Source organism: Lathamus discolor, chromosome 19 (assembly GCF_037157495.1).
Source record: "Lathamus discolor isolate bLatDis1 chromosome 19, bLatDis1.hap1, whole genome shotgun sequence".
Lineage (NCBI taxonomy): Eukaryota > Metazoa > Chordata > Aves > Psittaciformes > Psittacidae > Lathamus > Lathamus discolor.
Window position 1 is genome coordinate 4,609,071 of NC_088902.1, and position 14,875 is coordinate 4,623,945.

Here is a 14,875-nt window from a genome sequence, read left to right on the forward strand (position 1 = left end):
TCAAATGCTCCTTGCAGTTTTCAAAGGATGTTGAAAAAGTAGGAGAGACTTAGGAAAAAGCCTGAGGAAAATCTTTTTTTGCAGGGCTGGAAAGAGAAGCAAAAAGGTATTTGCTTATTGAAAAATGACCCGTCGCTTCCAGGAAGTGTTCATGAATAGCTTCTTGGCCAGTAAGCAAGGAGATATTTGGTTCAAATGAGATGAAGATGAGGGAAGAAGTTGAAGCGAACTAACCCGTAGAGCAGCTTGGCAGTGACAGTGGTAATTTCTTGTTCACTTGAATTCAAGGGAGTGGGGGTGGTTAAATCTTAATTAGAGAGTGAGTTTGGATGAGGTGTGGGGTTTACAGTTGCAGTTACACGAGGCCATTCCTGTAACACGGACCTGGGAGGAGCAATGCAACTTGGAAATGTTGATGACAGTCTCATTTTTTGCCTGGATTTGTGTTCAGGTTTGCTCTGCCAGGTCTGGATAACAGACGCACGCTAACAAAGGCAGGTGTTGATGTGTGGCTCTTGCATCAGGGACTGTAGTGATAGGACAAGGGGTGATGGGTTCAAACTGAAGCAGGGGAAGTTCAGGTTGGATATAAGGAAGAAGTTCTCCCCAGTGAGGGTGCTGAGGTGCTGGCACAGGGTGCCCAAATAAGTGGTGAATGCTCCATCTGTGACAGTGTTCAAGACCAGGCTGGATCTTGGGTGACATGGTTTAGTGTGAGGCATCCCTTCCCATGGCAGGGGGTTGCAACTGGATGAGCTTTAAGGTCCCTTCCAACCTAAACCAGTCTGTGATTTTATCTTCTTAAGGTAGAAGGACCTTGGAGGTGCACGCTGGATGGAGATGGCTTGCCTCAGACACGCACCTAAGGGGATGTGGGCCTGTAGAGTTGTTCTGTGTGTGCTCTGCTCTTCCACAGTGCAGCTCCTCTTGCGGATCAGCAGCTTTGCAAATGAGCATTGCACTAAAAAGCTCCCTCTCGTGGTGCTGCTGCATTTCCAAGGTGCATAAAGGCAGTTCTTGCAAAGCAGATACGTCTCTTAATACTCCTTATCTTAGTAAGTTGTGCTTCAGAGTGTTTGCTGGCTTTTTGTTGAGGAAATAATACAGTTACTAAAGAAGGGTTGAAAGAGTCTTGTTTAGGAATTAAGCCAATTTACTGTCTCTCAGCAGAAGTTCTTGCAATGACTTTCTCCTTGCTTAAGAATTGAACACTCAAGGCTGTTAAATGTTTGTTTGTAGTGGATGGACCCATCTGCCTGATAGACTGAAAAACTGTCAAAGTCCTGTGTTGAATAAGTGGAGTTTCCAAAGCTGCTGCTTGTAAAAGTGCTGAAGTAGCGTTGAAGTGTGCTGGTGTGCAGGTTGTTCATTAGTGACATTAAACCTCAGAACTGCAAGGTGTAGAAAATACCTGTTATGGAAGCTTCTGTTGTCTGCAGTCACGTTACTTTTCCCAATGGACAAGATGCATGGTTCCTTGCTAGAGCAAGTGTCTTGGGAAATTCATCACTTTTTGGCCAAAAATGAACACCAGTCATTAACACATAGGAGCTGTATGGAGCTAACCGGTAACTGGAGCGGTGTGTTTCCATATGCCATGCTGTGAATGAGGTTTTCTGTAAGGTAATGCACTTAAACCTCTTCATTTGCTTTCAGAAATGGAGTGGACGAGCTTGCTTCTGTCCTGCCTGAGGACAGGCTGCTTTCTAGCAGTGGCTTCTAAGTCTGTATCTGCCCTGGGAACCCTCATATCTTTATTTCATTAACACTGAGCATGAGCTGGAACTTGTAGGCACAGGTGGGGATCCTGTTCCTCCTGTTGGGGCCCAGTGGCATGCCAGTTGTCCACTGGGCTTCTCCCCAGAGCAGCAGACTGTGCCGGGGGATGTGGCCCAACCAGAAGAGTCATCTGTGCTCAGTCCCACCTCTTTGGCTTTGCTGATGGTCTGCAAGCAGTAGCCCTGAAGCACAGTGTCTGACTCAGTGGCTGTGCCATTGCTTCTGGGAGCTGAACTCCTGCTCCTTTTTATTCCTGTTTCTCATCCTCTGCAGCTCCTTACTACAGGATCCTGTTGTAGGGTAGTGCGTGGTCCGCCTGGAGACTTGGCATCTGCTGGAAACATCCTTGGCTTACTAGTCAGCTAAGCAGTCAGTCAGCATATGCCTCTTTGCTTTCATTTACTCTCTCAGCCTAAGCAAAGCATTTAGGATCTTGCAGTTTGCCCTTTGGCAATTTACTATTGTCACCAGCATGTCCCAAGGGTGCTGTGTGTCATTACTACTGTCTGTCCTCTCCTGGTTTGGTTGCCTGTCTTCTGTCTGTCTCTGCACACAGAGCAAACTCCAGAGTTTTGGCTAATAATGGAACCATTTGGTTTGGCTCGGAAGCCCCATTTGTTGCATTGAAGTGCAATGCTTCAAATTGGGTCTTAAATGCTCCCAGTCATGTTTCTCATCTCACAGTTTGGGGTCTCAAATGATTCACCAGATAGCAGGATGTTAGAAAGGAGTGTCAAACATTTTCTTCATCACACTTACTATTTTCATTACATTTGGTGTTCTGGGAAACAGGACAGTCAGTAAAAGAAGGGTTAATTTGATCTAGTTTAGGGACATCATTCAATTGGACACCAGTCTTGTGTTGTAGTTAAAAGAACAAGAATGGTTGAGAAGCAGGTCCCACTGGCTGAGGACTGAGCATCCCTTGTCATCCTGACTCCTGTTAGACCGTCGTCTAATTTCCAGTTCATCTTTTAATTTCAGCCTTACCTTGCTAAGTTTGGATGCGCTGAAAATGCTTTGTAGGCTCAGAAAACTCCCGTATTACTAATGTAGAGGTCTGGATTAGTCAATGTATGTTTGATAAAACACGCAGATTGGCGTTCTGCTTTGCTCTTCAGTTTTCCTATGTTCTCAGTGACTCTTGCATCCCTTTTCTGTAGTTGCCAATGTACCTGCTTCTGCTCTGGCGGCAGGATGAGGTTGTCATAATACAGAACTGAGCCTGGATGGTTGTAGTAAGAGAACTGCTTTGCAAATCCTCTGTGGTTGTATTAGACACTAGTTCTTCTGTTAAATACGTTTGGTAAACCAACAAATCTGCTTTTGCTGCTGGTCTTACTTCAGTTGCTGTAGTCTGCCAGTGTTGAGGAAACATTTTCCTTTTCCTGGTAGAAAGCTCATCTCACCCTGCTGTCAGTAGCTCTCGTGCATTATCTTCATTCTGTAATTAGTGATAATAAGATAGTTTTATAGGTAATAAATTACTGTCAAGTTCAAATCAAATCTCATTTGGTTTAGTGAAGCTGTGTATTGCCAAACCAACTGCATGCGAGAGATGTCAGAGATCTGAAAGATAAAATTGCTTTAGAGTTGTATTTATAAATAACACTGCCAGTTGCAGGTAGTCCGTCAAAGAAGTAATCATCTTTTGGTAATTGGCCATATTCCAGCTGTTCGGAATGTTTGCAGACAGGGAATTAAAAGAAGCAGCTTTTCCCCCCCTGTTTTTAGTGCAGCTGCTGTTTGTTTTGGAGACCAGCACTTAAGAACACAAACTGCTGCGTTTGTCCTTCGCTTACAGTCTCTGCTATCAGATGTTAGTCTTCCCGACTGAGGCAGGCTCATGGGTTATGAAACTTGACTTTGTTCCGTGTTTTGTGTGGTGCCAATACTGTATTTACTCATAAGTGATGTCTCATCTCAGAGCGGGTTTATTCCTCCCGCTGGGTGGTTTGGACCAGCAGCACTTCCCTGGGAGTTCAGGCTTGTTGGACATGAAGTAACTGGGAAGTAGAAGCAGATCTCGCCATGGTGGGGTGCGATACCTGACAGGTTGGGTGCAGCCCTCGCCTCCAGGGAGGTGATCGCAGCTGTGCTGGGCTCCTGCCATGTGCATGGCTGTGCCATTGGGGCTGAGCGGGGTTTGGGAGCCATGGAGACCTCTCTCATGCTTTGGTCTCACCTGGCTTTTGACTGACACATAGAGAAGTTCCCTTCATTTTCCTGGTCTTTTGATGAAGCTCTTCTTTTTCTTTGCAGGACTGGCAGCCGCCATTTGCATGTGATGTCGATAAGCTTCACTTTACCCCAAGGATCCAGAGGCTGAATGAACTGGAGGTAAACTGAAAAGCTGAATGTCACTTCTGCTCCAGAATGTTGGAGTATTGTTTTGCGAGTGAGCTGTGTTTGACTTGAGCTGGCAGCACTTGGGACCTCTGAACATCAGTTTTTAATTAGCAGAGAAATTCATCTGTTTCAGAGCCTAGTTAAAAACATACCGAGCATAACAAGTCAAGTTAGTGCTCATTAAAGGAACAGAATTTAGGCCTTTTCCACACAGAGGTGCTCGTAAGAGGTTAAACTCACATTCTCAAGCACCATAGATTTGCGTCTGCGTTTTGCACATACACAGCATCTTGTAGAAGAGATGAAACACTTAAAGTGCTTTAAAAATAACAAGCCATTTGGAAGAAACAATTGCAAAATCTGGATTCAGTTGGTGAAAATTTGCTGTTCGCAAGCACATTCATTCACTGCTGTCATGAATTCAGCTTAGAAGAAGGGAGCAGTGAGGAGTCCTGGTTAGCTCACCACTGGTACGAGTGGAATGATGAGGACTCTTTGCTTCCCTGATTTTTCTCATAATAAGCCATAAATACTGCTTTATATTTGGGCTGTTAAAAGTCAAATTGTCATAAATTGTAATAAACATTTATTAATAAGTATAATCAATCCTAGCAATGCAGCTTCTTTAGGTGGCTTTTAGCAGTAATAATGCATTGCTTGCCTGTTCTCAGAAGGCACTTTTCTAAATACAGTAGAAATTAACAGCGAGTGACTTGGGGGAAGACTGATGTCTGTATGGGTTTGAATTCCTTTTTCCTACATGTGACAGAAGGAAAAAATACCAAATGCCGTTGCAGAGGGAAAAGTCAGGCAGGCAACTGAGGCTGCAGCATTACAAACCCTGGGATACAAAAGCTTCATCTGCCTCTAGCATGCAGATCATTTGATTGTTTGCTTCTTGGTTTTTCAGGCCCAAACTCGTGTAAAGCTGAATTTTCTGGACCAGATTGCAAAGTTTTGGGAGCTCCAAGGATGTACGCTGAAAATACCACATGTGGAGAGGAAGATCTTGGATTTATTTCAGCTTAATAGAGTAAGACTGTTACAAAGGAGAAACTTGCCCTAAAAAGATCTTATCTCAGTTTCTGGGATGGTATCACAGTTGTTCAAGGGAGATTTTGGGGTATATCTAATCCGAATAAAAAGTATTTTGTTAACCTAACATAGCTAATGTGACAAAATCATAACAAATTTAATATCACTGGAAGTTTTCTTGTGAGCTAGGAGGTCAAATGAGATTTCCAGGTCTTCTTTAGAGCTAACTTGGATACAGACTGGTCAAGAATAAACTTAGGCTTAACTGAAGAAAGCTTCTGAACAATGACAGCAGTGAGAAAAAGCGTTTTCCATTAGAAATATGGGAGAAAAAATCCAGTTACTTTTAGGCTGAAGCTCGTTAAGCTTCTGGAGAAGTTTATGTATTCTAATAGTGAGGGCTTTGGTTCGCTGACCGACCCCAAGGTTACATTTAGCATAGATTTTATGTGGTTGCTTTTGAGCCTATTCTATAAAATAGAATACTTGTTCCAGTGAGAAGAAGTGATTGGACTGTGCTAGCAAGTCATGGAGGAATACAGAGTGGACAAATTGCAGCCAGAGTAATTCTCACGAGCAGGCCGAATTATTGCTTGGTCATGTAGTACAGCTGCTGACTCGTTTGCAAAGTAATTGCAAGGTAACAAGGTCAGGGTTCCTAACATTAGGTTCTATGTGACATGTTTCACTTAAAGCTTTGAAACAACTTTCACATTTGGGTTTGGCTTTTTTGTTTTAATCTGTCCACTCTGATTTAAAACAGCAGTTGTGGTGGTGTCTTGCTTCTACACAAGCAGTACTTCCCTTAAGCAGTGAGAGCTTTAGTACTAAATACATGACCTTTTTGTGTTTTGCTTTTTAGCTGGTTGCAGAAGAAGGAGGGTTTGATGTCGTTTGCAAGGAGAGAAAATGGACCAAAATAGCCACTAGGATGGGATTTGCTCCTGGCAAAGCCGTGGGCTCACACATCCGCGCGCATTATGAGCGCATTCTCTATCCTTACAACTTATTCCAGTCTGGAGCAAGCCTACTGGTAAGCTATACTGAAGCTAACTGAAGCCATGTTCATTTAGCAGCCAGTCTGTTCTGTTCTTTTAATTGATGGCACATTTCTGAAGCCTCCATTTTATGCGTTACGGCATGCAGGGGGCAAGATGCCGTCTGTGGTGGTGATGTAGGCAGTTCAGAAAGCCCATGGGCAAACTTGTCATCCAAAAAGTAACTTCTGCCTGACTGCTTCGAGTGCTGCCTTTTTGTATTTTCTGTCTCCAGTTCATAGAATCCTCATGATAACGAAATTTCAGACTTCCTTTTAGGATTTCCTTTTAGTGTGGCTTTGTGAAATGCAAAATACTGCTGTATTCAGAGGTCATTGTAGGTCCATGTCTGATAGAACAAGAGTGCTGTTAGTCTGGATCACTTGCACATGGGGGGACTGGGGAACTGCATCACACTATGGCAGTTCTGTGGCAATGACTCATTTTGCTTTCACTAAGAATGTCCACATTCAAGAATGCTTCATGGATATTGCAATGGAGTTAACAGGATGGCTTGGGACTTTTTTGTCAAGCTTAAATCTTCATCCTTTCTGCTTAGGTTTGGCCCTTAAAACAAAACTCAGGGTTGGTTGAGAGTGGAAGCAACATAATCTCTAATGAATAATAGGGCTTTTCTTTTTGAGCAGTAGCCATTTATTCAGAAAACTAAAATAGGCTGCAGTTACCAACATCCAGTTTTATTTGAAGCGCTCTTTCCATGATGATCTTTCAAGCAGAGGAGTGTTGACCTTTTTTAAGCAATAAAAGCCCTAATCCTGTGACAAGTATGTCTCTGTCTGCAGAAGTCAACACTGGCCTTTTACATAGAACTACCAAAATAGGGGAGCTTCTTGACATGCATCAGGAAAGGCTGGCGTTGAAGGCTTTTTACTGAGCTAGTGCTGATGGCTCTTCAGTGAAAAACTGAGATTCTGCAGACCCTTCGGAAGAAATAATTGAACTGTGGCAGGTTTGAGTATTAAATGGCAGATAAGAACAGAATATAATTGAATATAAAGCTTTGTGCTGGGGAAAGTCCTGTATCAAAAACATTTTGCCTTCCCTTAGACACATTCATGCAAGACCATTGATAACCTTGTGTGGTTTTATGAAGTCTGAAAACTGCTGATTCTCTTTTCTGTTGTTCTTTTTGAAGCTGGTGTGTTTGGGGACAAGCTTTGCTCTCGTATTTTTGAGGTGCAGTTGCACAGGGAAAGATCTAATTACAAGTTGTAAAAGAGGGAACACGGCCTGTCGCACAGCTGATCCTTTCATTCATGGTTTTCTCAGTAGTGGACCCTCTTAGAAGAGGAAAGCTCCTCTCAAAAGAGGTCGTGCTTCCTTTTCCATTTAACTTCCCGAGCGCTCTCTTGCAGAGGGCACATAACGGTTGTTGCAGACTGATGCTTGGTGGGTGCAGTTCTGGAGATGTAGGTGAGGTTAACTTCCTTTTCCAAACACCTCCCCATACCTCCCCCAGAGGTGTTAAAATATTCCCCTCCCATACGTGGCAGAGATGTGTGTTTTCAGTGAACTGAGAGAATCCACAGAAATCTGTTGGCTTCAGCTCACTTTTCACTCTAAGGCTTGACTTCCTTCCTGACAGTGTTGTCTTCCAGCTGAGTTTGTTTTGCAGTACAGTTTCTTTTTGAGGAAGAATGTCAGCTAAGGCTCTTCTTGGCTTTCCTCCATGTGTTCTCTGTAAGTGGTGCTTTCCCAGATGCTTCTTGTGTAGGTGTCCATTTTATTGTATGTCTGTTCAGTGCTTTCCTGGGAATCCGAGCATCTGTGATTCTGTGTTTTGGGGGAGACGTAGCTGTTCCATTTGACAGCTGTCAGTTTGAGGTGTGTGCTTCCTTCTTGCAATAGTTCAACAAGCCTTGTGAGAGAAGCTCTTCATGCAGGCAGGACGAGCATCTGGAAAGGCCACTCACTGATTAGTTTTAATTATTATTATTAACTTTTTAATTGGTAGTACTTGGAATATCCATTGACTTCGTTCTGCAAAAGCTGAAAATACACAGTGATTTCCATTGATGACCGTGTTGTAACTTAAATCTCATCCAGATCTGTGTATAGCATTAATTGTTTATGTGTGGTTTAGATACATGTTAAACTAGCTTCAGGAGCTCCTTTGGCTGGAGATCCCAGCTGGAGATACTTCTGTGTCCATACTCAAATTAGTGAATCTGGCTGGAGCTGTGGAGAGGTGAACAGATAATATGTTTTTATTAAAGCTCTTGTTCAGTCAAACAGCAAAAATCCCTTAAATCAGCCAGTTTAATACTCCAGGTAGCTCTCCACAGGGATTTATTTATCTTATTCTTATCTTGAAACACTGACTAAGCAGGTCTTGGGTGTTTGTCACCAGAGCAGTTACAGTAAAGCTACTGGGGTACTGGCTCTTGACGTTTTGTACCTCACTTGTGTTGTGAGCTGTAGTAACCATTGGTATGATAAGAGAGTCATGCTGTGTGTCCAGAGAGGTAAATACCCCCCTACATAGAATCATAGAATAGTTAGGGTTGGAAAGGACCTCAAGATCATCCAGTTCCAACCCCCCTGCCATGGACAGGGACACCTCACACTAAACCATCCCACACAAGGCTTCATCCAACCTGGCCTTGAACACCACCAGGGATGGAGCACTCACAACCTCCCTGGGCAACCCATTCCAGCGTCCCACCACCCTAACAGGAAAGCACTTCCTCCTTATATCCAATTTAAACTTCCCCTGTTTAAGTTTTAACCCGTTACCCCTTGTCCTGTCACTGCAGTCCCTGATGAAGAGTCCCTCCCCATCATCCCTATAGGCCCCCTTCAGATACTGGAAGGCTGCTATTAGGTCCATGAATTGAGGTGTCCAGAATCTTCTGTCAGTGCATCTTCTGGGGTGCATTGCCCAGATAGTTGCATGACTTAAAGTACAGCTGCAGTCTGGGGGGGCTAGAGATGGTCTGGTGGTGGTGTGTTTTTCAGTGAATGCAACTGGATTAATAATTCTGGGTCTGGTCTCTTTTCTGAGCTAAGGCTTTAATATCCTGAGGGGGATTCATATGTCCAAAGGTTTAGATGTGTATGCCTCTAATAAAGACGTTTTGTGAGATGGTTTCCTACGATCCTTTGGTTTTGCTGGAGAAAAATAAGGACCCCTGCAGTTGGGTCGTTCTTACCCTCAAGTGAATACATAGCTGGGGTTTTATATCCTGCAAGTACAGGCAGCCTGAGTGATGAGCTTTTTAAATTACCACCTAAATCTGGAGGTGATTAATTGCATCCCAACCTTTTCTTTTCTCCCTCATCTTTTTGACATCCTGGAGGCTTTGTGGACATTCTCACTGTGTCCTTTGCCTGCCTGCTGAAGGAGCTGCTCCTTAATGCTTTGGGATGATGGGATTTGAATTTGCTCTCTGCCGCCATTTGGAGTTGGAGGATTATATGTGGAACCATCTTCTCCGAATGTAATGAGATCCTGATCACAGGCTAGATCATAGTGTGTAGGATGAGCTTATGGTGAATTACTGATGGAGACTGAACCTTACCAGAAGGGCTCTGCTGGGTGAGAGAGGAAAGGACTGAAGAAATGGCATATAGCGTCCTTGCTTAAAGACACTGCTTGCAGTTGATAGTCAGTCTGGGAATAAAATAGGTTGAGGGGAATTCCCATCCTTCAGACAGGACTCACATTTCCAGTTCTTAGGTACAGCTGAAGACATTAATTCACATCTATTTCATATTACTGCTTTGCCTCGGGCTTACTGAGGCACTGGAAATGTTTCTGCTTAAATAGTTGTTGAAACCTCAATGTTTAGGAAATGTCTTCTGGGCTGTTTTTCAGGGGGGGTTCTTTCTCTTTTTCCTCTTGGCCACCACTGCAGAGAGGCAAGTTCTATGATTTGTTGGTTTTCTCTTTCAAGGTTTCATTATCCTTTTGTTTAGGAAAAGCTTTCTAGATATTTGCTTTCAAGGCTCGTGTGGCCTCTGTTATCAGAAGTCAAAACTTGAAGTGGAAAAATCTGTTTCATAGGAGACCAAGATTCAAGGAACTGGTTTTTATAGGAGCCATGAAATGTGGCAATGTTCTGGGGAGCATTAATGCTGCTTGCTTTAGTTCTCTCATGGTTTTCCTATTTTCTGGAGGTTTCTTAGAGCAGTGTTTGTGGACTGTCTGTGGGTGACAGTTAATGATACCCCGCTACCCTTGACCAATACTTCCTGTTTTGGTTAATATGTATTCCTTTCAGCATGAACTTGTCTTCTGAAATACCACTTTCTCCTTTTCCATTGCCCCTTCTGATAGCATTTGTTTCAGAAAGTCTGATTCCTGTGCTGTCTGCAATATTCCTTCCACTTCCGTGGTGGTTCTCTTGCAGTTCCTGTCCTCTTTTAGTCTAGCTGAGAAAATGCTTGTGATGGGAACAGATTAACAGAACCGGGGGCACGTGGATCCGGCAGTTCATGTGAAATACTTCCTAAGTAGTATAAGACTTTTTCTTCCTTTAGGATTTGTTGTTTGCTCATTAATCTGTTGTATTTTGTCTGCTGTTACTGGCTGGTTTTGTCAAACTTGCAGTTGTCATTAATTGTTACTTTTCTTGCCAAATGTTTGTGCAGTTTACAGCAACTTAATGTGTTCCAACTTGGGACCTTCTGTGATTCTGCGTTCATTCAGCATCTTGAAAGAACTGAAACTGTTCTTGCATCTTTCTCTCCTTCTGTCCTTAATTCATGCAGCAGAGTTGTCCTCTCCAAGACATATAAAGAATGCAATGTTCTGCAGACAAAACTGTATTCAGTGAAGACTGGGATGTATGATGTGCTGTAATTTACTTTTATATTGCTCTGTATGTTAGCATTGCAGTAATGCAACCTGAGGACAGTACAGCAGTTTCCAATATGCTGTTGATACATTATCCAAAAGCACCATCTACTAGAAGAATTGGCGTTAGTATTCCCATGGAGAAGTGTTTGGTGCTCATAACAGTTAAAGCATGACTTCAGGTCTATTTAAGATCCTTTATTATGGTTACTGCAATCAGTTAAAGGGCAGAGAAAAGCGATTTTGTGACTTACTCAAATTGGTCGTGTTACAGTTGTCATAAATGCTGTTTCTATTAACTCAGCACAGTGATTATGGAAGCCCTGTCTGCATTCTTTCACATTAGCCAGGAAATTGTTCTGCACAAAGTTTGGATGAGAGGTGGAGGCAGAAATGAAGTAATCAAATTGTCTCTCTTCAGTGCTTGCAAAAACCAGATCTCACCAGTGACACAAAGGATAAGGAGTATAAGCCCCACGATATCCCCCAGAGACAGTCTGTTCAGCCGTCGGAAACCTGTCCTCCTGCTCGTCGAGCAAAGCGCCTGAGAGCAGAGGTGAGAGGATCTGTCTTTGTACGGGCAAGTGCTCGTTGATGACCCAGCTTGCAGCCATAATGCAGTGATGGAAGTAACACTTTGAAAGCTGAGCCAACAAGTCCTATAACTTGAAGTTCAGGGAGCGGTTGATTGTGTGAGTAGCAAGATAGTGGTTGCATGACCTCATTTCCTTAAGAAATCAGGCTTAAAAAATACAATGTTGGAGAAATGCATCTTTATGCTGAGGGATTTGGGAATTGTTCTCCCAGAGTGTCAAAACTTCAGGGAAGAAATACAAGAATTGGAAAACATTATCCTGTGTTGAAATCTCCACAATCCACTGAGTGCCCTGCTTAGGCTGGAGGGTGTTCTGCTTCTCAAGAGTCAAAATCTGAAAGCCCAAAGCTCCTTGCTCCTTTGCTGAGATCATACTAAAAGTGTGGTATCGTGACTGGCACAGCCTCTTTGTAGGATTTCCTTTCAAATCTCTCAGGATTGTTCCGTGTGTTATTTCTCTCTGAACTCTCTTTTTTTTTTTTTTTTTTTTCAATAATTGAACAGGTATTTCAGAAATTCAGGTTTCCTTTTTAGATTTACTCATTTGTAAGTCTAAAATGGTTCTTTGATTTTAAATGAAGTTGTCAAAACCTTCATCTGACTTCCATCTGCCTGGCTTTTCCCTAGAACAACTCAGGTTACAAGTTTTCAGACCTCCATTGTACCTCAGGGAAGTGCTTATGTCTCACATGAGCTTGTTCTCTGAACCTCTGCAGCCCTCTCTTGGCATTTACCAGAGTGGGCAGGAGGGGGTGAGCACAGGTTGGATCTCTTGGGTATGCAGCGTTCCTGCAGCTCTGCCCACCAGGATATTCCAGGATCATGGGTCCGCACTTGGGCAGGCAGCAGTGGGATGGATGGGAGTGAACCTTTTCCCGCATACAAGCCTAAAACCAAAGTGTTTTGTCTTCATGACTGATAATTTTGTTTCGGTTTTCTTTAAGGCAACCAATATTAAAAGTGAGTCTGACCCTCCAGAAGTCAGAACTCACAATCTGAGAAGGAGAATGGGATGTGCACCTCCCAAGTGTGAAAATGGTGAGTGGGGACTGAAACAAAATGGGATTGCAATTTCTGTTCCTTTGTGCTAACGGTTCAAGACCAGAGTTAAATGCAGGAGTTGGAACAATTCAAAGTATTAAAAAAGCCCAAACCAACCAAACTTCATTTGCGAGTTGAATTTATTGGAAAGGTCTGTTCATGGCTAGGACATCTCTTTGGTTTTGTGCATGGTTGTCTTGCAGAAGATACTTTCAGTTGAAACCACAGTTTCTCCTTGTTTTTTGAACCTCAGTGTCTCCTGGGGGAGCAATCAACAGTGAGACTTAAGCAACGTTTCTGTTCTGTATTTTCAATACCCAGCATCAATCCACTGGCTTTAAATAAAGGAAACTCTTTTAAGTCTGTATCAGATTTCATGTAGTTTTAGTAAAGAAATTGAAATCAGGAAATGAAACTCACGAATGCGAAGGATCGTGTGAGCTTCAGTATCCAAGAGGATTGGGAGCTTCATCATCAAGTTCCCATAATAGGATTGTTTTAAATTCCTTCTATCAATAGTCCTGAGTCTGTTGTGTCCTTAAGAAATAATAATTTCAGGTGGAAAGAAATGTTTAATGCTGTCAAACAAAAGAATGAGCTTGTGGAGAGCTAATTTGGCAAAGCAAATACAGGGACTGTGTACAGCTACTGCTAACTGAAATGAACAAAGCAGCTTCTCAGTCTCTTTGTGCATTCAAAAGAATTTTTTCCCCCAAGAATTTGTGTAGATTTTGGTCTTTCTTTTTTTCTCCTCCTGAAGAGTAGAAAAAAAAGGCTCCAGACAGCTTTTTAGTGCCTAAATGTCTGAAGGATGTAGACTTTTTTCTCTTTAATAACTTTGTTAGCTCTCAGACTCCAAGAAATGCTTAAGATTGTCTCATGTCCACATGTAAAGCTCACGTGTAACATTAGCCAAGAACTTCATTGCCTCCTTGTCTTCAGCACCAGAAGTGGTACAAGAAACTGAAGTGTGAAGGTCATCGTAGGAAGCTCTTGTGTTGTTTCATGTCTCCATGTGACATGCTGCTGTAAAATTGATGGAGCAATTGCGCTAAATTTGTTACCACCACGTGGAAACAAAATCTTAGCTTATGAGGATGCTCATAATCTACATAGGATTTAAAATACCCACTTGGAGAATGTGGGCTGTGATAGTCATTACTTGCTGTTTCTGATAGTTGCAGGTGTTCAGATCTTGTCTTAAGCTAACTGAAACAAGTGTGTGTATAGGATAACAAGGAATTCAACAAGTAACTGGGAGTGATGTAGTCTAAAAGTAATAACAAATAGTAACAAGTATTCTGAGTACTAAACCATTTTGTAATCCCCTCATTGTTCGGTGTTTTTCTGCTGCAGCAGAAAAGGAAATGCACAGCTCATTGAAACTGCCCGAGAAGAGAGAACATGCAGGGGAGCCAGAGAAAGACAAATCCAAAGTCCGGTCTAAGAAGCCCACTAATGCTGTGAGTATCCCTGCTTCCTCCTGCTTCCCGTTGGTTGTGGGTGTTCCTGGGTTTCTCCTGGGCATGTAGTTAAATGTGGCCTTTTTATGACAATAAAGACTCTTGTATTGTTCATGTAACCCTATAGCTGAAACAAAGCAGTATGTGTGCCTGGAAGAACATACATACTCATAAAGCTTCATGCCGAAGCTTAACGGGCTAGTTAAGTTTCAGTATAACTAAAGCAACTTGTTTTCTGTCTCCAAGGTACACTGTTAAAATAAGCATTTTGAATGAAGAGTCTGAATAGAAATGGTTTTCTGTGAGCTGATTTTTCTGCCCATTGCCAACCTGCCCCTTTTTCTTGGGTCTTGGTAGCTGCTGTGAGAAACCTCCATCACCCTTCTTTATCAGCCCAAAAGCACCTAGCTCTGCTAGGAAGCTGATATCTCTCCAAATGAAAATGAAGGTTTTGGCTAGTATCTCTGGGGGAAAAAGAGGGATGCTGCCATCAAGAGGAACTTCCTCTCTTCTGAGGCTCCAAACAGTTGGTCTTGGAGAAGGATGAAACATAGAATCATAGAACAGTTAGGGTTGGAAAAGACCTTAAGATCACCCAGTTCCAACCCACCTGCCATGGACAGGGACACCTCACACTAAACCAAGTCACCCAAGGCTCTGTCCAGCCTGGCCTTGAACACCGCCAGGGATGAAGCGTTCACAACCCCCCTGGGCAACCCATTCCAGTGCCTCACCACCCTTACAGTAGAGAACTTCC

The 14,875-nt window shown here is 42.9% G+C and overlaps 1 protein-coding gene across 4 annotated transcripts in view; it reads left to right on the forward strand.

Annotated features, from left to right (window-relative positions):
- Positions 1–14,875, forward strand: part of KDM5B (lysine demethylase 5B) — a 50,607-nt gene that overhangs the window by 8,408 nt on the left and 27,324 nt on the right. For 3 of the 4 annotated variants that reach the window (XM_065698137.1, XM_065698139.1, XM_065698136.1), the window contains 6 exons: positions 4,042–4,119; positions 5,039–5,161; positions 6,026–6,196; positions 11,441–11,575; positions 12,559–12,652; positions 14,012–14,118. In XM_065698137.1, coding sequence (XP_065554209.1) covers positions 4,042–4,119; positions 5,039–5,161; positions 6,026–6,196; positions 11,441–11,575; positions 12,559–12,652; positions 14,012–14,118 — 708 coding nt within the window. The remainder of the gene's footprint in view (positions 1–4,041; positions 4,120–5,038; positions 5,162–6,025; positions 6,197–11,440; positions 11,576–12,558; positions 12,653–14,011; positions 14,119–14,875) is intronic. The other variant, XM_065698138.1, reaches the window with a different exon arrangement.